The sequence below is a fragment of the Amphiura filiformis genome, chromosome 11, assembly GCF_039555335.1.
Source record: "Amphiura filiformis chromosome 11, Afil_fr2py, whole genome shotgun sequence".
Classification (NCBI taxonomy): domain Eukaryota; kingdom Metazoa; phylum Echinodermata; class Ophiuroidea; order Amphilepidida; family Amphiuridae; genus Amphiura; species Amphiura filiformis.
In genome coordinates this window covers 49,607,498-49,627,966 of record NC_092638.1, presented here as the reverse complement: position 1 = coordinate 49,627,966, position 20,469 = coordinate 49,607,498, and the positions used below count along the sequence as shown (strand labels likewise).

At 37.7% G+C, this 20,469-nt stretch overlaps 2 protein-coding genes and 1 non-coding gene across 3 annotated transcripts in view; 2 read left to right on the top strand and 1 right to left on the bottom strand.

Moving 5' to 3' along the window:
- LOC140164941 (protein flightless-1 homolog) overlaps window positions 1-20,469 on the bottom strand; it is a 69,484-nt gene that overhangs the window by 22,309 nt on the left and 26,706 nt on the right. The window contains 8 exon segments of the mRNA XM_072188341.1: window positions 147-276; window positions 1,088-1,203; window positions 2,183-2,425; window positions 3,528-3,640; window positions 5,262-5,395; window positions 15,739-15,806; window positions 17,758-17,867; window positions 19,860-20,019. Coding sequence (XP_072044442.1) covers window positions 147-276; window positions 1,088-1,203; window positions 2,183-2,425; window positions 3,528-3,640; window positions 5,262-5,395; window positions 15,739-15,806; window positions 17,758-17,867; window positions 19,860-20,019 — 1,074 coding nt within the window.
- Window positions 2,769-2,841, top strand: Trnas-aga (transfer RNA serine (anticodon AGA)). Its single transcript has one exon. It is a non-coding gene; the product is annotated as a tRNA-Ser (tRNA).
- LOC140164145 (toll-like receptor 2) lies at window positions 8,650-12,319 on the top strand. Its single transcript, XM_072187389.1, has one exon. The coding sequence runs from the start codon at window positions 8,650-8,652 to the stop codon at window positions 11,431-11,433; it is 2,784 nt and encodes a 927-aa protein (XP_072043490.1). The 3' UTR covers window positions 11,434-12,319.

Below are 20,469 nucleotides of genomic sequence, written 5' to 3'. Positions count from 1 at the left end.
ATAAGCTTTTACTGAAGATTTACATTTATTCTGATATCCTGGTAATTCTTTAGGTTTAGCCCAGCTTAGTGCAGATTCAATTAGATTATATTAATTTGATTAAATCACATCAGATTATATTAGATCAAGATTATGCAGCTACTTACTCTTGGTTCAAATTCTATATCAAATCCTCCCATAGCTTCCCAGAAGGTAGGAGTCTCATCACCCTGTCCAAGCATAAAGATCTGAGCCTTGTTCTTGCGCTCCATTTTGTTCATTTTCTCAGCAAGCAATCTGAGGTAAGAAAAATGAAAATATTTAAAGAGATTATCAGTTATTTGCTACACCTGTCAGAAATCAATTTTAGAGCGCATTTTGAGTTTAAATTGTCTAAAATTGTACTATTTTCTGTGAATTTTATCCAAAATTTGTCTTGGTTGTTATTGAAGCAGAATTCACTAAAAAGGGGCTGTAATTAAAGTTTTTCCACTCAAGTTCTGAAGTTGCCCAAAAGTTGTAAAATCCCAGTTGCCATTTTCAAATCACAGGACGATAGCTTCTAGTCGCCAAATTGGGCTACCATATCGCAAGTTTGGCAACCCTACCAAGGCTCCTGCTAAGGCGCGTCTGTGCACCCAGGATGTGATTTTCTATTGTTGGATACATTGGTCAGTAAGCTGTATCAATGCCTTGTGCCTGTGTGGATACAAGTGAATTTCAAATCAAAATCAAGCTGGTTTAAGCTTACTTTTTATATAAAATATTTTATTATTTTCTGAACTGCATCATGCATAAATTAATATTTTAGCTATATACCCCAATAAGTAAATGAGTTAGCGTTATTGACCTTTAACCACACCCATTTTGCGACAACTTCCGATTCAATGCAATGCAATGCCAGCGATCAGGAGCCCTGGAGAATTGTATTGCCTGTTGCCCAATACATTAGTATAATTATACAGACACACACAAAATATGTGGGACGCATATTTCCCTACCAGGTTTTACATTTGTGTGTTCGTTCAGATGCAGAGCTTTTGAAGGCTAGCGGGAGCCCTGAACAATACAGGTAGGTGACAATGCCAATATGGGTGAGTCAGCTTACCTTGCTTTTGACTTGGTGAGGCCATTGCACTTTGATCCATGCCAGATGAAGATGTTCATACCAACATCAATAAGAAACACATAGCGTGGATCTAAAGAATTCAGCTCCATCTTGACCTAAATAAGCAAGAGATGTAGGGAAATAGGGTCAACGTACTGAACATATACATACATATTTCAACAACTCTTCTTATACCTTTGTACAGGAGTCAACCGTTGTTAATCCGTGATGAATCCACACTTGTACAGCAGCGTATACGCTGAACGCAAGCGCCAATACGTGTGGGCGCGTAATTTGTCATACCTGGAACGTAAAAAGCGCATACACTTTGAATTCCATATTTTTGGAGGTAGCGGCTAAACACTGCCGCTTTATTCTGTAGTTTTATTGCTGAAATTACCGATCTTTTTGTAAGGCTGAGTGGCAATGATGAACTGACATTCCTCATAAAATAATCCTTTGAATTATACGATCTTTAGCTCGTTTTCGTTGTTGAAAGGGATTCAATCATATTTCACTGTTGTTCATCACCGTTTAACAACTTGAGTGAAATAAACTACGCAGACGACGCGGGCGCATCGTTGTTAAACGGTGATGAACAACAGCGAAACATGATTGAATCCCTAAATCTTTGGCTTTGGAGGGTGTTTAATAAACAATCAGCACTGGTGCACTTTGCTGTTTGGCAAAAACAAACTCCTATTAGTGGTAGGCAGTATTATTAATTTTTTTTTGATCATTAACACACTACACATTAAAAAGAAGTAAAAAAACCTGGTGTTATTGAGGTGCCTGCACTGAGCCCACTTCCTTAATATACTAATGGTTCTCACTCAAAATGCACAATAGCATTATTACTTTCATGTAGCTTAGTTAAGCATTTGCTTTGGCATACAAGCAAATCTGCAGTTAAGCTTATTCATTATTCATGCATACACGACTTTGGTCTTGATGTTTAGTGATCTAAATTTCATCTTTTTTTAATATGTTGGGGAATCAATAATAAATCTGAAAGCCCAGCTTTTATTATCTACTGACAATTTTGTCATTTTGAAATTAAATCTACATCCTCATAAATAGCAAAATAACACTTACTGGTTCCAGATGTACATTGGAGGTGCCAGTTGTGACCCTGTACATTCGACGTTGATAATATGTTGCTTCGACCGAGTAGAACCCGCTAGCTGTACCGCCCTCAATGTACGATATCTCATGATCAAAGAGGTCCAGAAACTCATCGCTCTCATCATTCATCTCCTCCCTGATGGTCCTTGACCGAGCCCCCAGCATGTTACGCAGGTTGACTGCATGGATGGCGGCACAAGCTTTCTTATCCAACTGTTGATATTTAAATTTAAAACAAACAATATTTTGGTTTAAGGGGTTGTTTTTGACACATAACATTTTTATTGATCTTTTAGATTATTTATACTGTTTAGTGTTAGCACTGATCTCCCTTGCAGGGTCTCAGACTCGTTGAAGCTCAGGAGAATCAAAATTACTTTTCCTCGCCCAATTCTGCGAAGATCAATTGATTCTCCCAAAATTGGAGGCACAATTAATTCACTAGAATTGATAAAATATTATTTCTCCTTAATGCTTGTCAATGGAGAAGTGGGAGAGATATGATTCAAAATCTTGGACATCTATAGTATTCTATAACACTTCAATGCCATTGGCTTCCTTGATAGCTCAGTGGTTAGAGCACTGGTCCAGATATCCAGGGGTCCCAGGTTCAAATCCTGTTCAAGGATGAGTTGTTTCTACCTACTCATAGGAAAGAATAAATTACGTGCAATTCAAAAGGTTTGTGGCAGAATATAGTTTGCAAAACATTTATACTTCCTTAGATATTTTAAACAAATGAACACTTACACTACTTTCAGACAGAAAGCCTTAGGGAGTACAGCTTTTAAGGTCTACTGAGATCAGCCATGCTTTGCTGTCTTTGATAACGCATTGTATCGAAGAGGCACAAAGCCCAAACTCATAACAGCCTGTAGCAAACTCTGTCAGGCTCCGCTCAATTGTACACACCGCTCCGATACCACGCATTGACCAAATATCGATCGAATCTTATTTTACCACCATGCTTGAATTAACAACCCCTTGAAACCTAATTACACCACTTTATGTAAACATTTTGTTGGGGTAAGTTCCAGACTTTCTATTGACCACAGACACTCCGCCAGACATGCTTATTTAATGACTTATTGAACAAAAAGGAAATTGACCACTTTTATTATCCTGTTGCTTTGTTGACTGCTCCCATAGATATCAGCAAACTCGTATACTGTTCGCTTGTTCCTATCAAATGCTCTGGCGTACATGAACCATTATCGAAGACAGCAAAGCATGGCTGAGCTCAGTAGACCTTAAAAGCTGTACTCCATTAACACGTTATAGTATGATATAGATAAAACACCCAATAAACACTTACACTACTTTCATCTCCTATCCAGTAGAAGATTTGCCAGCACAAATTATCAGAGTCGTCATAGTACGTCCTAAGAATGATGTAGCAATCAGCTTCGTAAAATTTACCATGAAGCGCTAAAAAGGAAAAGAAAATTGTATTTCTTATTCTTCCAATGGTCACTCAAGTTATTCTGATTTGAATACTGTACAATGTTTGAATGTGTTATGATTCTGTTTTTTCTCCTTTTAAATAACCTTAATCATATTTCAGATATATTGGCTTAGTTATTAGGTCCCAATTACAAACAATGTTAAGGAATGGGATATTAACTTTTAGCGACGTTTTCACATATTTTTTTGTGGGAGCTGAGAGCACACCAGACCTATCGAATTGCATTCTGAATATGAGGAATGTCCTTCTGATATCAAATAATTTTGATTTTTTTTTTTAATCGCGATATAATACAAATTTTATGACAAATTATTTAACTTTAATATTTTTAAAATTTTTGATATTTAACAGTCCTCGAAGTAAACTTTATAAATCTAATGATATGTACTGAAAGTGTATGTAGCTGGGATGAGAAGCCGACTATCAATTGAAAATTTTGACCTTTCATATTATTGATATACATTTTTTTCCCAAAAAGACCTAATTTTTTTCTCATCCCAGCTACATACACTTTAAGTACATATCATTAGATTTATAAAGTTTACTTTGAGGACTGTTGAATATCAAAAATATCAATTTTTAATCATTTGCCATAAAATGTGTATTACATTGCGAATTTCACAAAATCAAAATTATTTGATATCAGAAAGACATTCTTCGTATTCAGAATGCAATTTGATATGTCTGATGTGCTCCCATGTCCCACAAAAAATACTGTCCAAACGTCCATACCCCACCCCTTAAATGTGTTATGCATGTTTATTGACTGACACATGACTTGTGATGCCATGAAGTGTTTTTCTTCAGACAACCAAAAATGCTGAAATATCATCTAATTCCAGAAAGATAAGAAAATGAGGTTTGCAGTTTTGCGCTTACATAGGTTCACTGTATTGTAGGTGTTAATTTTTGCAAGGGTTTTATTTATGCAAATTTCGCGATTGGAGTTCCAACCGTGAAATTAACACCTCACGAAAATATAATGTATAGAAAGAGTAGGGCAGGATTGGGCAATCACAAAAACAACAAATTCCTATATCTCTTCTCACTCCAAATCATGAAAATAATGTATGTGAAAAAGACCACTTATACAGAAGTTGTTCGAAACCACCCAAAAAAGAAACTTTACAAGTGCTTAGAGGTTCACACTGTCAAAAGTTCATCATAGTTTATGATGCCTGTTATACATTGGAACTTCGCACTGTACATGATGCTGAAGAGGTACTTCGGGTTTTATCGGAATTACTCCGTATGAAAAGGTCTATACAGAATTCAATTCTCAACCCATCAGGCAGAGAACTCAAAATAAGCTATTCCAGTTGAAATCCACACTACCCCTAAGGCAGATTTTGGAAACATCTCCCACAGGAGGAGTATGTTTTGCAAATGTAATTGGTCAGGGTTAATCATTTTGAAACCCATACTTCCTCTGTATTATGGCTTTACATATAACTTTCACAACTGGAGTGATTATTTCATATGGAAGTTTCCCATTCAAAACTCATACTCCCTTTGTGGAAGACTTTAGTTAAATCTTCCACAGAGGTAGTGTGGATTTTAACTGGAATAGCCCAATAAACTTACCTTCATCAATGATGAGTGGTACAAAATTCTCAATTTGCCAAACCGTCAGACCTTCATCACTGCCCAAATCATCAGGGAAAAAATCACTGTAGTCTAGCTGCGGGGTCTTCAAGGCATCCAGCCAGCTCTTGGGCCTAGAAACCAAAGAAAGGAGATTACAGTAAGGGTTTAACGCGGCTGTGTACTCTAGCCATTGTTTCTTTCTCAAAATTGAGTTTTTATGATATGTTTGTACCTTGTTATGTTTTTTATAAATACAAGGAATGAAAATCCACATTTGTAAACTCCAACTGCAATATTTTAAGGATTTTATTTCACTATTCCACTCGTGTTTGAAATTGAAATGGAAAGAAAATCTTTGTTGTACCAGCAAGGTACACGCCAACAACTCATCGCGTTGCGTCGCGCAATTTGTTAACGCACAAATACGCTGACGACATACGCCGACGCTTATCTGCATGCGCTGCACATCTTATGGAAACACCACAGAAGCACTGATTTCACAAAAACCTAGTGGTCAAATGGCTCCGTTTTAGCTGATAAAATGTGTGTTTTTTCAAGTTCTTTCCCCCCGATTTAAATATCAAGTTATGAATGGATTTCGCTCAAACTTCTCAAGGGGCTGTGGATTTACCCGATGTTCACGTATAATAAGTTTCAAAAACGCGAAACTGTCGCATTCTCCTGTGAGATTCGATGAAAGTGCAAAATGTGACCACTTTAAACTTCAACGGCCATTATTTCAATGTTCATTTTCTCGGTAAAATGACGATTTAGGTACACGATAACTCAATAAATACAGCATCTATAGGAAAGCAAATATGATCATCGTAAAAAACATGATCGACTCAAGAAACGGTTTTCTCAATTTTTTATATTTTGGTCTATTTCCGATTTTGAGCATCATTTTGTGCAAATAGGCATTTTTGAATTTTAAAAGTTCATTTTGATGCCTTATATGGTCAATATCTCAAAAAATAAGGCCAATATCAAAAAATAAAAAAATGTTTTTGGAATGGAGCCTCAAGATTGAGCTAAAAACAAAATAAAATATTTTGGAAAGAGTGTTTTTTTGTTATGATGTACCTAACAAATATTGCCAAAAAGTCACTTTTTTGTGATTTTCTTGTTGTTTTTACCCCAAATCTGTATTTATATTAAGATTTATTGATGTCTTGCCTTCATAAAATGTATACTTTTATATGTTTTATGCGAATAATTACAAAGTTATTGCACTTTTACGACATGCATGTCTGAGAGTACACAGCCACCTTAAGCAACATTCTCTCATAAACATTGAATGAAGATGTTAACCTAATGCTTAAATATCATTGATCTTGTATTCTTAGTCAGTGGGAGTGGTCAAGTTTGTAGACACATAATCTGATTGGATAATCGCATAATTTCGGGTGCCGTCTATCAGTCCGTAGGCGACCCCACGTCATCATGAGTGTTGATAACGTGTAACAGGCTTGTATAGGTGCGTGTAAGTATCGCGTTGTATGCGTAGACTAGTGCGGAATACGCGCACACGCTATCAGTACGCGCAACAGAATACGTGAAGTTGTAAACAAGTTTCGTTCATTTTATAATAAGGGGAGTTTTTTTTAATGACGGTAACTTAGTTTTTGCTTTCAAAAATCGTTAACAGTTTAGAAATAATATTTAACCAGGCCTGATTGTGATCCTAAAAAAAATCTGTTTTTGTTTAAGTTGGCGACCGTAGTATCGCCCCTCACGGCGGGGGTCCAGGGGCCCGCTTAAGGGGTTTCTGAGGCATATAATTGTATGGGTTTTTTCTAAAATTGTTTTTCATTTTTAATGCATGCAACCCCTATAAAGTTTATAATTAACACTTTCTTAATTTCCCCACTAACAAAAATAGGAATTTTTGTTTTTACTATCCTCTACCTATGATAGACGACAGGTAGGTCCAATATTTTTATCGTAGTGGATACCGGCTCTGCCGGCATCCACTACTCAAAAATGAGCATTTGGCCCAAATTTGACCTCACAGATGAATTTATCAAGTCTTTGCCATTCTAAACACATTTATATACTTTAGACCAACAATTAACAGTTACGAGGCCCGAAAGTTTTCATAATTCTAGGGTTAAGACCAACATTAGGTGTTTCTATTTTCAGCTAGTACAGTGTTTCTGACATTCCCTTAAGAGAATTTAGATAGCTTATTAACCACCCCTGAAAGTTTGACACAGCAGCTATTTTCCTGCAAGGGTGTAGTATCCGAGGTAGTTACCTTAAAAGACTTAATCAAACTTGTCTCTTTCCTGAATTACTTCCATGGTGAAATAAACCCTGGCTGTGTATGTTTGCAGTGTTACTACATTATAACGCTTGAAGAAATGAAAGAGGAAGAACTGAAAAAATATCAGTATTTTTTACTTTATTTTATTTATAACATTCAGCGAAATGCCAGGCAAAACCCAATATTGACAAACAAAAAAATTGAAGGGATGCCTATACATGAATAGACCCTATCGAATACTACGTCACTCGTCCTCATTTAAATAAAATTCTGTCCACCATAATGTACCACAGGGCAATTCGCACGATAATACAATAAAACATGCGATAGGTATGAATGGTTTTGGAATCTAACTAGACACCTGTCCCCTCTGTCACTTAAAACTTAGAACCAATGTGGCTGCCATTTCAATTGTTATACCGTTCCGCTTGAGTTTATTCGATACAGCCTACAGCACCAAAATCAAACAAGAGAGAATAAATAAAAACACAAAAAAGTACCAAAGCATGCCAAACAGACAACAGAAGCAAAAGGAAATAATAGCAGGAAAAATACAAAGATAAGGGCTAAATGAGGATGGATTGGACAGTCAATTTGAAGGCCTGAAGGGAAGTGGACTTGACAATGGCTTCCGGTCAGTAATGCCAAAGTGAAGGAGCACAAGGATAGAATAATATGTGACACAATCTGGACCATGGGGGCCAAAGGAGGCATTTTTGAAAATTGAGTTACTTTAATTATTACATTATACATACAATAGGCTATCATTTACTGAAAACACCAAAGGTCTAGCATACTTGATTCTTAATAAGTTATGAAGTTTTTTGATGTCTATTTTCTTATGTATTTTATTGTTTTCTTACTCCATATTTTTGCCTTTATCTCAGTTTCAAATTTGCCACCTTTGGCCCCCATGGACCAGATCGTGTCACATATACAACTGTCAGGAAGACAGAGGCTTCCTGTATTGGCTCATATCTGGACCACACTGGACACTATAAATTGGCAGTGAAAACTTGTTTTCATTGTGAACTCAGTACTTCCATATAATTTATGTGAAAAACATTTGACTTCGGGATGAATTTTAGTTCTCTCCGCATTTCACCACCAGTTAACAACATGGCTGGGATTATACTACAATACATCAGCATACTCTTATTGTGCCATAGACTGGTACTGACTTCAGCAGCCACTCACCAGTCACCATGTTACCCATCAGGAAGTATCGCTTGTAAAGTCTACAACCATAAAAGACTGGATTGTGCCTACAGGAACCTAGTGTGTATACCACTATTACCAAGTAATGCTTCTCTGCAGGTGATTGAATTGCACTCCAACCAGCTTAATGTTATTCCTGATGATGCATTCAATGGGCTCTATAACTTGCTTAATCTCGATTTGTCCGTCAACAATATCTCTTACATCTATGACAATAGCTTCAAAGGGCTACATCAACTGTTACTGCTTGACTTGTCGCAAAATAAATTGAAAAACTTGACCGGTACTTCATTTAGAGATCTTGTTTCACTGCAGACACTTCATCTTCAAGACAATGTAATCACCAGTCTTACTTCTTTGACGCTTGCAGCACTGACAAACTTGGAGCAGCTCAACATTAATTTTGGAAGCTTCAACAATGTGTCAAATACCCCTTTCATTAACCTCACATCTCTGCAGAGTCTTTCATTGGAAACACCATGGACTGTGTCCGACTGTAGTGCCACCAGTGAGTTGTTCACTGGACTTAGTAAATTAGAAAACTTAGACTTGGTTTACGGAGGCTGTATCAATCTTGATTTCTGCCCACTGATCTCACTGCAGACATTAACTGTTACAGGTTATCCTGGCCTAATTATAAACATAACAAATGAATGCTTTACAGAAATGCCTTTGAAACATATTGAAGCTAACTCTTTTGAACTGTACTCTCTATATGTGTACCTACATCACCTTACAAGTCTTTATATTGAAACATCCACAGACGTCAATGAAATCATAACCAATTTAAAGTCACTAAATTCACCACTTCGTATCTTATCTCTCGAGTCATTTGATGATGTCAACCTACTTAATTCCACAATGTTTGATACTGTCATTGTCAACCTAAATTCCACAACATTTGAAGGCTTAGCAAAATGGAATGCTACTTTGAATACACTGACAATCTTTGTCGCTGAATTGTGGATTGAAGGTTCTCCTTTCAAGTGGTTTCCTAATCTGCATGTGCTACGGATAATTGGGAATGGGGATTATCCTCAACCTGTTAAGATGTTCTCGGCAAATGCCTTTGATGGCTTAGAAAACTTAAGGGAATTACGATTAACATATTTACATTTCAACGTATTTGCATCAGGTGCACTACACATATTTGGCGCATACAATTCTCTAAAGTTTCTGGACCTGGCTAACAATGAGATACAAGATGATATCACATATGATCAGCTTTGTGTGATCACATCACTTGAGGAGTTGGTTTTATCAAACAATAACATTTATTCTTTGCCACATAGCTTTCCATGTAACCCATTTTTGAACACATTACTGGCTAATAAGGCATTAGCAGCATCGCACTCATCAAGCATAGATCTAGTAGAGATTTGTCATAATGCACCTAATCTGGATATCTTGGATGCTTCATCTTTGTTCATTTATTTTGGTAGCTGTACATGTCCAAAACTTATGAATATTTATCTCAATGAAATTTTGCCTTATGATATTGCAAGTGCTGAAGTTATTGTACCCAATTTACAAAGACTTTATTTGGCCAACGTTAAAGGCTCACAGTATCCTCAAAACATGATAAAGGTAGTCCTAAATGCATTTAAATCACACAATCTGCAATTTCTTGACTTGCATTCAAATGCAATATCTGCGATTGACAAAGAAGACGCTATGTTATTGAACAACTTGATATGGCTGGATTTAAGTAACAATCAACTTGTATCGCTTAGTAATCTACAGAATCTGAATCATATGCAAACATTACTTTTGAGTGGGAACAAAATTTCGGTTGTACCAGAGTCACTTCTATCTCAATCAAACCACCCAGAACTACAAACATTAGAGCTTCAAAATAATCCACTATTATGTGATTGCAGTGTTATGGCCTTGAGGAAGTGGTTACTAACTGATCAAGTTGTTAGTCTTTATTATGATACTCCTATTGAGCATGATGACTATTATATTTGCCATTCACCAGACTCAAAATATGGTTTGAGTGTGACGGAGATCAACTTGGACTGCAAACCGAAATTGTGGATGTACATTTCGATAGGCATAGCATGTTTAGTTGTTGTAGTCATTACTACTATAATAGTAGTTCGGTATCGATGGCATATTCAATACATACGCTTCCTACTGTTCAACAGAAGACCATATCAAAACTATCTTATCAATAATGATGATGATGTTCTTGGTGATGACGAAGATGAAAATGGTGTACCTCGATATGATGCATATGTGATATACCATGGACAAGATGAAGATTGGGTAGATGGTGAACTTCTAGCCAACATTGAGGAAGGTGAAGAACCATTCAGGCTTTGTCTTAAAACCAGAGACATACGCGCAGGCAGACTCATCTTCAATGAATTGTCACTTCACATACAAAGAAGTCGCAAAGTTATTGCAATCCTCTCGCCTCATTTTGTTAACGACAATTGGTGTCACTTTGAACTAAACATGGCACATCACAGGGTGCTGGCAGAGAATCCTAATGTTCTGATCTTTGTACTCCTGGAAGACCTTCCTCAAAGGAGATTAACTCTACTGCTCAGACAATTATTTTGCAGGGTTCAGTGCTTTAGATGGCCTGCAGATGGACATGGACAATACCTATTCTGGCGTAGTCTTAAAGAAGAACTCAAAAGGCCTGTGCCATTAGATAGACGCATTCAAGTTTAACACATGTATTTCATTTTGACTTACCAAACTGGTGCTTCATGAATTTATGAAATTATGATGTGCACTGAATAACTATTAATAATGATGCACAGCATGTCTTTATGAATGCTGTATGTAATAAGATGATGTGATATCACACTCTGATCCGGCCAGGCCAAAAAAAAAGTAATTTTGATTGAGTTATTAGGCTTAAAAAAATAAATGTTTGGTTGCCCTCAACCGACCGACCCAAAAAATTGGAAATCATGGGTAGGGTTTTCTTTTTCAATCACTTTTTTAGAAGAAACCTTAAATTTGGACAGAATCAAGGACTTTTATATTTGTTATTAGAAAACATGAAGTATTTCCATTTAAATCCAGTCCAAAAACACACATTTTTTTACCATAAAATGATTCAAAATGGAGGAAAAATCGAGGAAGAGTCCATGAAAAAAAAAAAGGATCGACCTACCGACCCTCCAAATTTTTCTCTCGGAAGGGCAACCAAACAATTTGTTTTTTTTGGCCTTATCATCATCAGTCCAGTGACTATGCACACTAGTATTGCTGGAATCCTTGCAGGCCTAGCATAAAATCTTGACTGCAAAGTTACCAGCTTTTAAATGACCAATATTCTGATGTATTATTGCTAATTGCTGCTTATGCCTGTATCTCAATTTTACAATGGCAACCTGGTAGGATCAGATCACAAAAATAAAATGTTACAGTAACCCATGTAAAATATGAAATAATGATATACTCCATGTATTTTTGAAATAACTTTGTACACATTCATATTATAAAATAATGTACACAATGTAATTGATAACAGTGTGTGATTATGAAACATTGATGGACTTCATGTTCTGCACAATTGTCCATATTTTTAAGGTTCTTGAATCTTCTACTCCTGAGTATTTGTCTTTCATTCTTCACACCCATCCAGTGGCGTATCGTGGCACGCCCCAACCCGGGGGCTGAAGAAAATTCAATTTTGCCGCCCTTCCTCAACAGCCCGAAAAGGTTGACCCAATTTTTTCTCGGTCGTTTGAAAAAGTGAAGAGCAAAAAAAAAAAGAAAAAAAAAAAAGGGTTTTAGGTGGTAGCGCCTAAAAGCACCACATTTTGATGTATAGTACCATTTTTTCAAAAGTTTTTATGCTTTATCAAATTTTCCGCCCTTTTTTATTTACTAATTCTTTTTGTCGCCCTTCGCTTTTTGCCACCCCTGTTTTTGCTGCCCTTCTTCCGCCGCCCTTCATTTTGGCCGCCTGCTTTTTACCCCGAGGGCTAGCACCCCAAAGCCCCCAAAAATATGCACATGCCCATCAATCTGTTTATTCCTTGCATTCTACAGCAGGCATCTCTCTTTCTGTTCCTACATGTAGGTCTAACATACAGGGTGATGACAGGGTCACATGGCATTCTCCATCATAGCCCCTTCCTAATGGAATAGACTGCCTCCCAATATCTCTGATTCTGCTAATGTCCCGATCTTCAAAAAGAATCCGAAGACTCATATTTATGTTGAATGTTCCCCCCCCCCTTTTCCCCCATTGTTTCTTCTATTAAAAAGCACTTTACAAATTGATTTTATAATGGTAATATATAACAAATAATGATATGTAGAAATAATGATATATTTGTAAATATAAAAATAACCTAACTCATGTAATAATGAAATAATGATATACTCCATGTGTATATAAAATGTAATAAAGTCATTTGCGACTAATACCTGGCTGAATTTGGTGATTAATAAAACTGTTATTGAGAAAAATAATGTGACACAGTTCACAGAATGGAAATAGCTTCATTCAACGGAGATTATAAATAGGGTTGCCTGCCCCAAATACGTCGTAAGTTGACATCAAATGACCTTTGACTTAGCTGTGTGATCTTGACCATCACCAATTAATACTTGAGGGTTCGAAAAGAGAAAAAAACTAACACATAATCCTATGTAATTTTTATGCCTAACAAACTTAAACGAAAATGATACCAATTTCGAACTACTTACTAATTACATTATTCATGTTTTATAATGACTAGGAAAAATAATGCGGATTATTCTATTCCATAGCGCAAGACAATAAATCTTACGGTCTGATTTCTCGAAGTTTGGCTGGTGGTCAGGCTTAAGCCAGTTGGCAAGCCCTATCAATGTGGAACCATTTTAATTAGTATATGACTAGGGCCCAAAAAAAAAGTTGTTCGCTTGCCCTCGTCCGACCGACCGTCTCGGCAGTCCCGACCGTAGAACTTTTTTTTTTTTTTTGAAAAAGTTTTTTTTTTGCGATTTTCCCAAAATGGCATGTATTTTTCGCCTGAAAAACCAATGATTTAAAAGAAACGTTGTAAAATACCATATCTTGCATGTTTACGTGTCCAGCTGTACCTGACTGTCGGGTTCCACAATTTCGTATACCACCTCAGCGTCTAAGCTCTAATACAATTTGCTATCCACCTGCACATTTCGGACGGCGCATCTAGGGATGAGTTTATTTACAGGCAAAATATAACCGTGCATATCGTGCAAGAATGGATACAATATAGCAGATGTTAAGGCAGCTGTGTACTCTCAGACATGCATGTAGTAAAAGTGCAATAACTTTGTAATTATTCGTGCAAGACATATAAAAGTATACATTTTTATGAAGGCAAGACATCAATAAATCTTAATATAAATACAGATTTGGGGTAAAAACAACAATTATGACGAAAATCACAAAAAAGTGAGTTTTTGGCAATATTTGGTAGGTACATCATAACAAAAAAACACTCTTTCCAAAATATTTTATTTTGTTTTTAGCTCAATCTTGAGGCTCCATTCCAAAACGTTTTTTTATTTTTTTTTATTGGCCTTATTTTTTGAGATTTTTACCATATAAGGCATCAAATTGAACTTTTTAAAATTCACAACCGCCTATTTGCACAAAATGATGCCTAAAATCGGAAATAGACCAAAATATAAAAAAATGAGAAAACCTTTCTTGAGTAGATCATGCTTTTTACGATGATCATATTTGCTTACCTATAGATGCTGTATTTATTGAGTTATCGTGTACCTAAATCGTCATTTTACCGAGAAAATGAACATTGAAATAATGGCCGTTGAAGTTTAAAGTGGTCACATTTTGCACTTTCATCGAATCTCGCAGGAGAATGCGGCAGTTTTATTTTTCTACCTTACATTACATAAACATCGGGTAAATCCACGGCCCCTTGAGAAGTTTGAGCGAAATCCATTCATAACTTGATATTTAAATCGGGGAAAGAACTTGAAAAACCCACATTTTATCAGCTAAAACGGAGCCATTTGACCACTAAGTTTTTGTGCTTCCGTGGTGTTTCCATAAGATGCGCCGCGCTTGCAGATAAGCGTCGCGTATACGTAGCGTATTTGTGCGTTAACAAATTGCGCGATACGCAATGCGATGCGTTGTTGCGCGCGTGTACCCTGCTGGTACAACAAAGATTTTCTTTCCTTTTCAATTTCAAACACGAGTGGAATAGTGAAATAAAATCCTTAAAATATTGCTGTTGGAGTTTACAAATCTGGATTTTCATTCCTTGTATTTATAAAAAACATAACAAAGTACAAACATATCAAAAAAACTCAATTTTGCGAAAGAAACAATGTCTAGAGTACACAGCCGCGTTAAAATATGGTAAAAGTAGATACAATTTGAAAACAGTTGTACCAGATATTCATTTCTTGTTTATAAATATTTAGATTCATGATATTTGTTCGTATCGACTAGGAAGTAACATTGCACTATTTTTTTCAACATGTTTGTTGAGGCTACTTTTATTAAGAGCACAAATCGCTCGGTATAATATATATTTCACTTTAAACATGGCGGACACAACACGAGTAGCGCTAGCTGTACAGGTGAAGCAAGGGACCGAACACGCTGATTAATATGATAGTTTTGAAAAGCAGAAAACACTACATGTAGGAGAATTGTACAGTTCATTAAACGTAGGCCTACATGTAGAAGAGCTACAATTGTTTAAGGTGCAAGTGGCGAGCACAGATGCTGGACCATGGCGTGATGTTGCTGCTACGGAAATGCTTGAACCATGAATTGCATTAGGTATTCGCCATGTCTGTTTCTGGGAAACGGAAAAAAAAAAAAAAAAAAAACTTTTCCCGACCGACCGACCCAATTTTTAAAATCCATTCGAGGGCAAGCAAACAATTTTTTTTTTTTCTAATTGGGCTTAAGCCTGATGGCTTATGACCACTAGCCATAAGCCTGATGGCTTATGAAACCTGACCACTAGCCATGCTTCGAGAAAATGGCCCTAAATGTCTACTTACTTGAGCGCTTCATTTTCTTCTTCATGTGTGCGACCTTCAGATTTGTCTTTGACTAGATCACTCATACCCTGGACAATATGAAGAAACAGAAACAAAAGCTATAAACACCATTTTCAAACTTTTTGAAATAAAAAGACCACCAACATGTGCCCAATAATGAAAATATGATCTAATCTAATCCTGGGCAATAACAAAGAATGACAGGAAGAAGATGGATGCATTTGAGATGTGGTGCTATAGGAGGCTGTTGAGAGTATCTTAGAAAGACAAGAAGACAAATATCTGGGTCCTGAATAAGACTGGCACAGACTTAAACATCACAAAGTCCATCATTGAGAGGAAATTGTGCTACTTGGGCCACATTGTAAGAAGGATGGTGGAGTTGAGAAGCAGATTCTTCTCCAAACTGGACCTCATCTGGTGACAAAAAAATCAATGTGAAAATGGACTAATATCACCTGACAGCAGTAACTTTGTCATTATGTGACCCGAATTACATGTGGGTGCCTAAAAAAGTGTGCTAAATAAATTTAATCACTGACAAGCTAAACCCCTTGCTAAACCATGTGCACTCTGGACAAGAATACAAGAAGGTTCTGGTGGCAGAAGGTTGTCAGGTATTTTTTCCAGGGCTGGTGGGGAAGGGAGGGGGGAGTTAAATTTTAGGGGGGGGGGGTACCAGGGGAACACAAATCTGAAAATTGAGGTTGCCAGGAAGTTTTTCCACGGTTGATGTGGTGGGGGAGTTAATTTTAGGCATCACCAGGGAACACAAATCTGAAACTTTTCTACAAATTTACACAATTCTTTCACAAAATAGTGGAATTTCTATGATTTTTGATATCTGACTGGTGGCCACCACAGGGGGCCAGGGGGTGATCCTTATGCCACCCCACTCCCTATTGGCACAGCCACTAGAGGCCACTCACCTTAAGGGGGGTTGATCTTTTGTGCGTAATTATAGAGGGCCAGGGGATTCACTCTATCATTAAAAAAATTATTTGAAGAAGTCAAAGAGCCCTAGGAATAAAAAAAAATGTAGTGTAATTCTCGCCAGATACAATTTCTTTATACGACAAAAATTAATTTTTGTAATCGATCAAAAAACAAACGCTTTATATCAATTTTAAATTTAGCCTGAATCCGTAAATATGGTACCTCTCGCCCTTTTTTAGGTCAAGGCTATTTTTACCATTATGCAGCGAACCATTGTTGAAGCTATTTCACATACATGTACAAAACATTCTAGAGAAAGAATTCAAAATTCATGATCGCATTCCGAAATGAGTCACTTGTCGGTAAATCATGTATCGTATCCTTAAGTACTGCTGCCTGTTTAGCTTGATCCCCTGAATCGGATACAGCAGCTTGGATACTCGCTTGTCTTGCCACCCAAACCCCTACTGGCAGAGCCACTAGAGGCCACTCACCTTAAGTACTGCTGCCTGTTTAGCTTGATCCCCTGAATCGGATACAGCAGCCTGGATACTTGCTTGTCTCCTTATGCCACCCCACGCCCTACTGGCACAGCCACTAGAGGCCACTCACCTTAAGTACTGCTGCCTGTTTAGCTTGATCCCCTGAATCGGATACAGCAGCCTGGATACTTGCTTGTCTCCTTATGCCACCCCACGCCCTACTGGCACAGCCACTAGAGGCCACTCACCTTAAGTACTGCTGCCTGTGTGGCGTGATCCCTGAATCGGATACAGCAGCCTGGATACTTGCTTGTCTCCTTATGCCACCCCACGCCCTACTGGCACAGCCACTAGAGGCCACTCACCTTAAGTACTGCTGCCTGTTTAGCCTGATCCCCTGAATCGGATACAGCAGCCTGGATACTTGCTTGTCTCCTTATGCCACCCCACGCCCTACTGGCACAGCCACTAGAGGCCACTCACCTTAAGTACTGCTGCCTGTTTAGCCTGATCCCCTGAATCGGATACAGCAGCTTGGATACTCGCTTGTCTCCTTATGCCACCCCACGCCCTACTGGCACAGCCACTAGAGGCCACTCACCTTAAGTACTGCTGCCTGTTTAGCTTGATCCCCTGAATCGGATACAGCAGCTTGGATACTCGCTTGTCTTCTCATGCGAAGACGCCTCTTACGGGCCTCTGGGTCCTTAGCTGTATATAAACAAAAGACAAAGACACAGGTTGGTGAACAATCAACCATTTCAACATGCTATATTAGGGGTGGTGCAATAATTATGTGTACCCCGGTCTGGTGAATTATAGGGGGCAAAGATTTTTGGCAGGCCAAAAGGGCGGGGGCAAGCATTTTTGGCAGGTCGAAAGGGGGGGTCAAGCAATTTTTGGCAGGTTGAAAGGGGGGGCAAGCAATTTTTAGCACAGATATTTTGGGCACCATTTCTATATTACGCCCTAAAAAGGTGTAGGAAAATGTTAGGAACACATTCAAATAATATTATGCAATATTTCCTGCTTGCTGCGCTCGCATTATCTGATAAGACAATTTCAGTTTTAAAGTTTTAAATTCAGGTTCCCCAAAATCTTGCATGTGTAAGGGGGGGGGGCAAAGAATTTTTGGCACATCAAAAGGGGGGGGCAAAGGTTTTTTGGCACGTCAAAAGGGGTGAAAAGATTTTTTGGCATGGCCAAAGGGGAGGGGGCAAGCAATTTTGGCAGACCACTTTGAGAATTCACCACCCCGGGGGTACACATAATTATTGCATAGCCTCTTAACACTCCTACCTAATTAATGCCCCCTACCACTATTTTCAATAGAAATAATTTTAAAAACTGAAAACAGCATGTCAAATTTTAAGCTTAATGATCGCAATCGTCAGATTTGATGGTCTGAAAAATGCACAAACCCGACAATTTGGTGCCAACTCAGTGTTGTAGAAATGTCATTTATGTGTGTGATACTTTGATAAAAAAAGATGCAACATATTGCATCAAATGTGTGTCATTTCCCAACAATTTCGTACCGCTTGATTGCTAATGACGCATGATTTTAGGTAGTGTTACTCAGGAAAGATGTATGATGGGAAGGGCGAGTGGAGTTACGTAACAATTTTTGTGTATGTATCCCAACTCTAGACAACAGACGACATGATGCAGTAGTGTGAGAGTGCTTAGAACAATGTTAACAGGCATGAGACTGCACTTTCCTTAAAAAAAAACCTGAAAATGCGCATGAAAGTGTCAAAAACAGGCTGAATTTAAATAAAGTTGTGAAAATTTTGACATAAAAAAAATGAATTCAGTTTAAAAACTGAAAATTCTCATGCCTGTGTTAAAGGTTGGGTCACTAGAAATTTATATCAGTGTTTACAGTTTGTAATACCTAGTACTGTACCAGACGAAAAAAGACCATTATATACTGGCCATACTGGCCCATCCCTGGTCCAGATAAAGCAAGCACTAACACTGGACTGGACAAGTCAGCCACAACTGGTCCAATATGGTGTGGCACTTACAGACTATTGCAGCCAGAGCTGGCCCAGTTCTGGAGCTCACTTTACCTTTAAGTGGCTTGATGTGGTCCATTGCAAAGCATCTACTCATATATATGTGATGTGATCAAGCAAAATGAGTCTGATGTCGATCAAAATCAAAATTCAACTTCAATTTGATTACCGTACATAAGCCATTTGCAGAGCTTTATATTGCTGAAACCCCATCATAATTTGATTTACGGTTCCAGAGATATGGCCATTTTAGTGTTGCTCAGAACAACAAAATATAGAGGAAGTTGAATGCTATTATTGGCTATATTTGAAAATCAATATTCCCGACATCCCGACTCATTTTGCTTGATCACATCACATATGGGTCCAGTTACAGTGTCACTTTGGCTGGACCGTGCAAAAGCCTTTTCGTCTGGACCATTACGCACCACCATATGTTGCCCAGTATTGGGCTACATCAGCAAAGTTCCCTATTCCTAATTTTTAACACACCGTCAGATACCCATACTTACAAGGTGAGGTTCCCCCTGATTGAGGCAGTAAAGCTCCTGCAGACTCCGGTCCCATCCCCCAGATACCCATCCTTAAAAGGTGATGTCCCCCTGATTGAGGTGGTAAAGTTCCCCCAGACTCCAATCCCACATTTTAATTTTTACCAAACTGTCAAATACCCCATACTTACAAGGTGAGGTTCCCCCTGATTGAGGCGGTAAAGCGCCTACAAGTCTGAGTTGATGAGGAAGAGAGAAATCTATGTTGTAATACTCTGCACCGCTTCCTTTCTGCTGTTGAGGTGGCTTCGGTGGCATGAACAGATCCGGGTTATCTCGCAAATCAAGCACCTGTATGGAATCAAATGACACACAAAAAAAATTGGCATGAAAAATCAAATTTGGTGTTTTTTTCAAAAACTGCTGATTTTTGCAGAAATCTGCCATGTGACTTGGATCCCTTGTATCATTTCCTTTTTGAAAAAGTATACTTTTATGTATGTATCATCAGATACAATACAAAACAGTGTCTAAAATTCCCACTTTCGAGTTATCCTGTATCCCCACTTAACCCTCTCCACATGCAGGCATGAGACTGGACTTTCCTAAAAAAAAGAAGAAAAAAATGAAAATGCGCATGAAATTGGGCAAAAAGTACCAAAAACAGACTCAAATTAAATAAAGTTGCAGAAATTTTGAGTAAAAAAAACTTCAGCTATAAAACTGAAAATTCTCATGCCTGCTGACACAGGTGTTGACTGCAGACGACAAGTTTAAAAAAATCAAAAATTTCCAAATTGT

Excerpts from the sequence above, each read along its gene's own strand:
- LOC140164145 (XM_072187389.1), top strand. The coding sequence starts at position 8,650 with ATGGCTGGGATTATACTACAATACATCAGCATACTCTTATTGTGCCAT.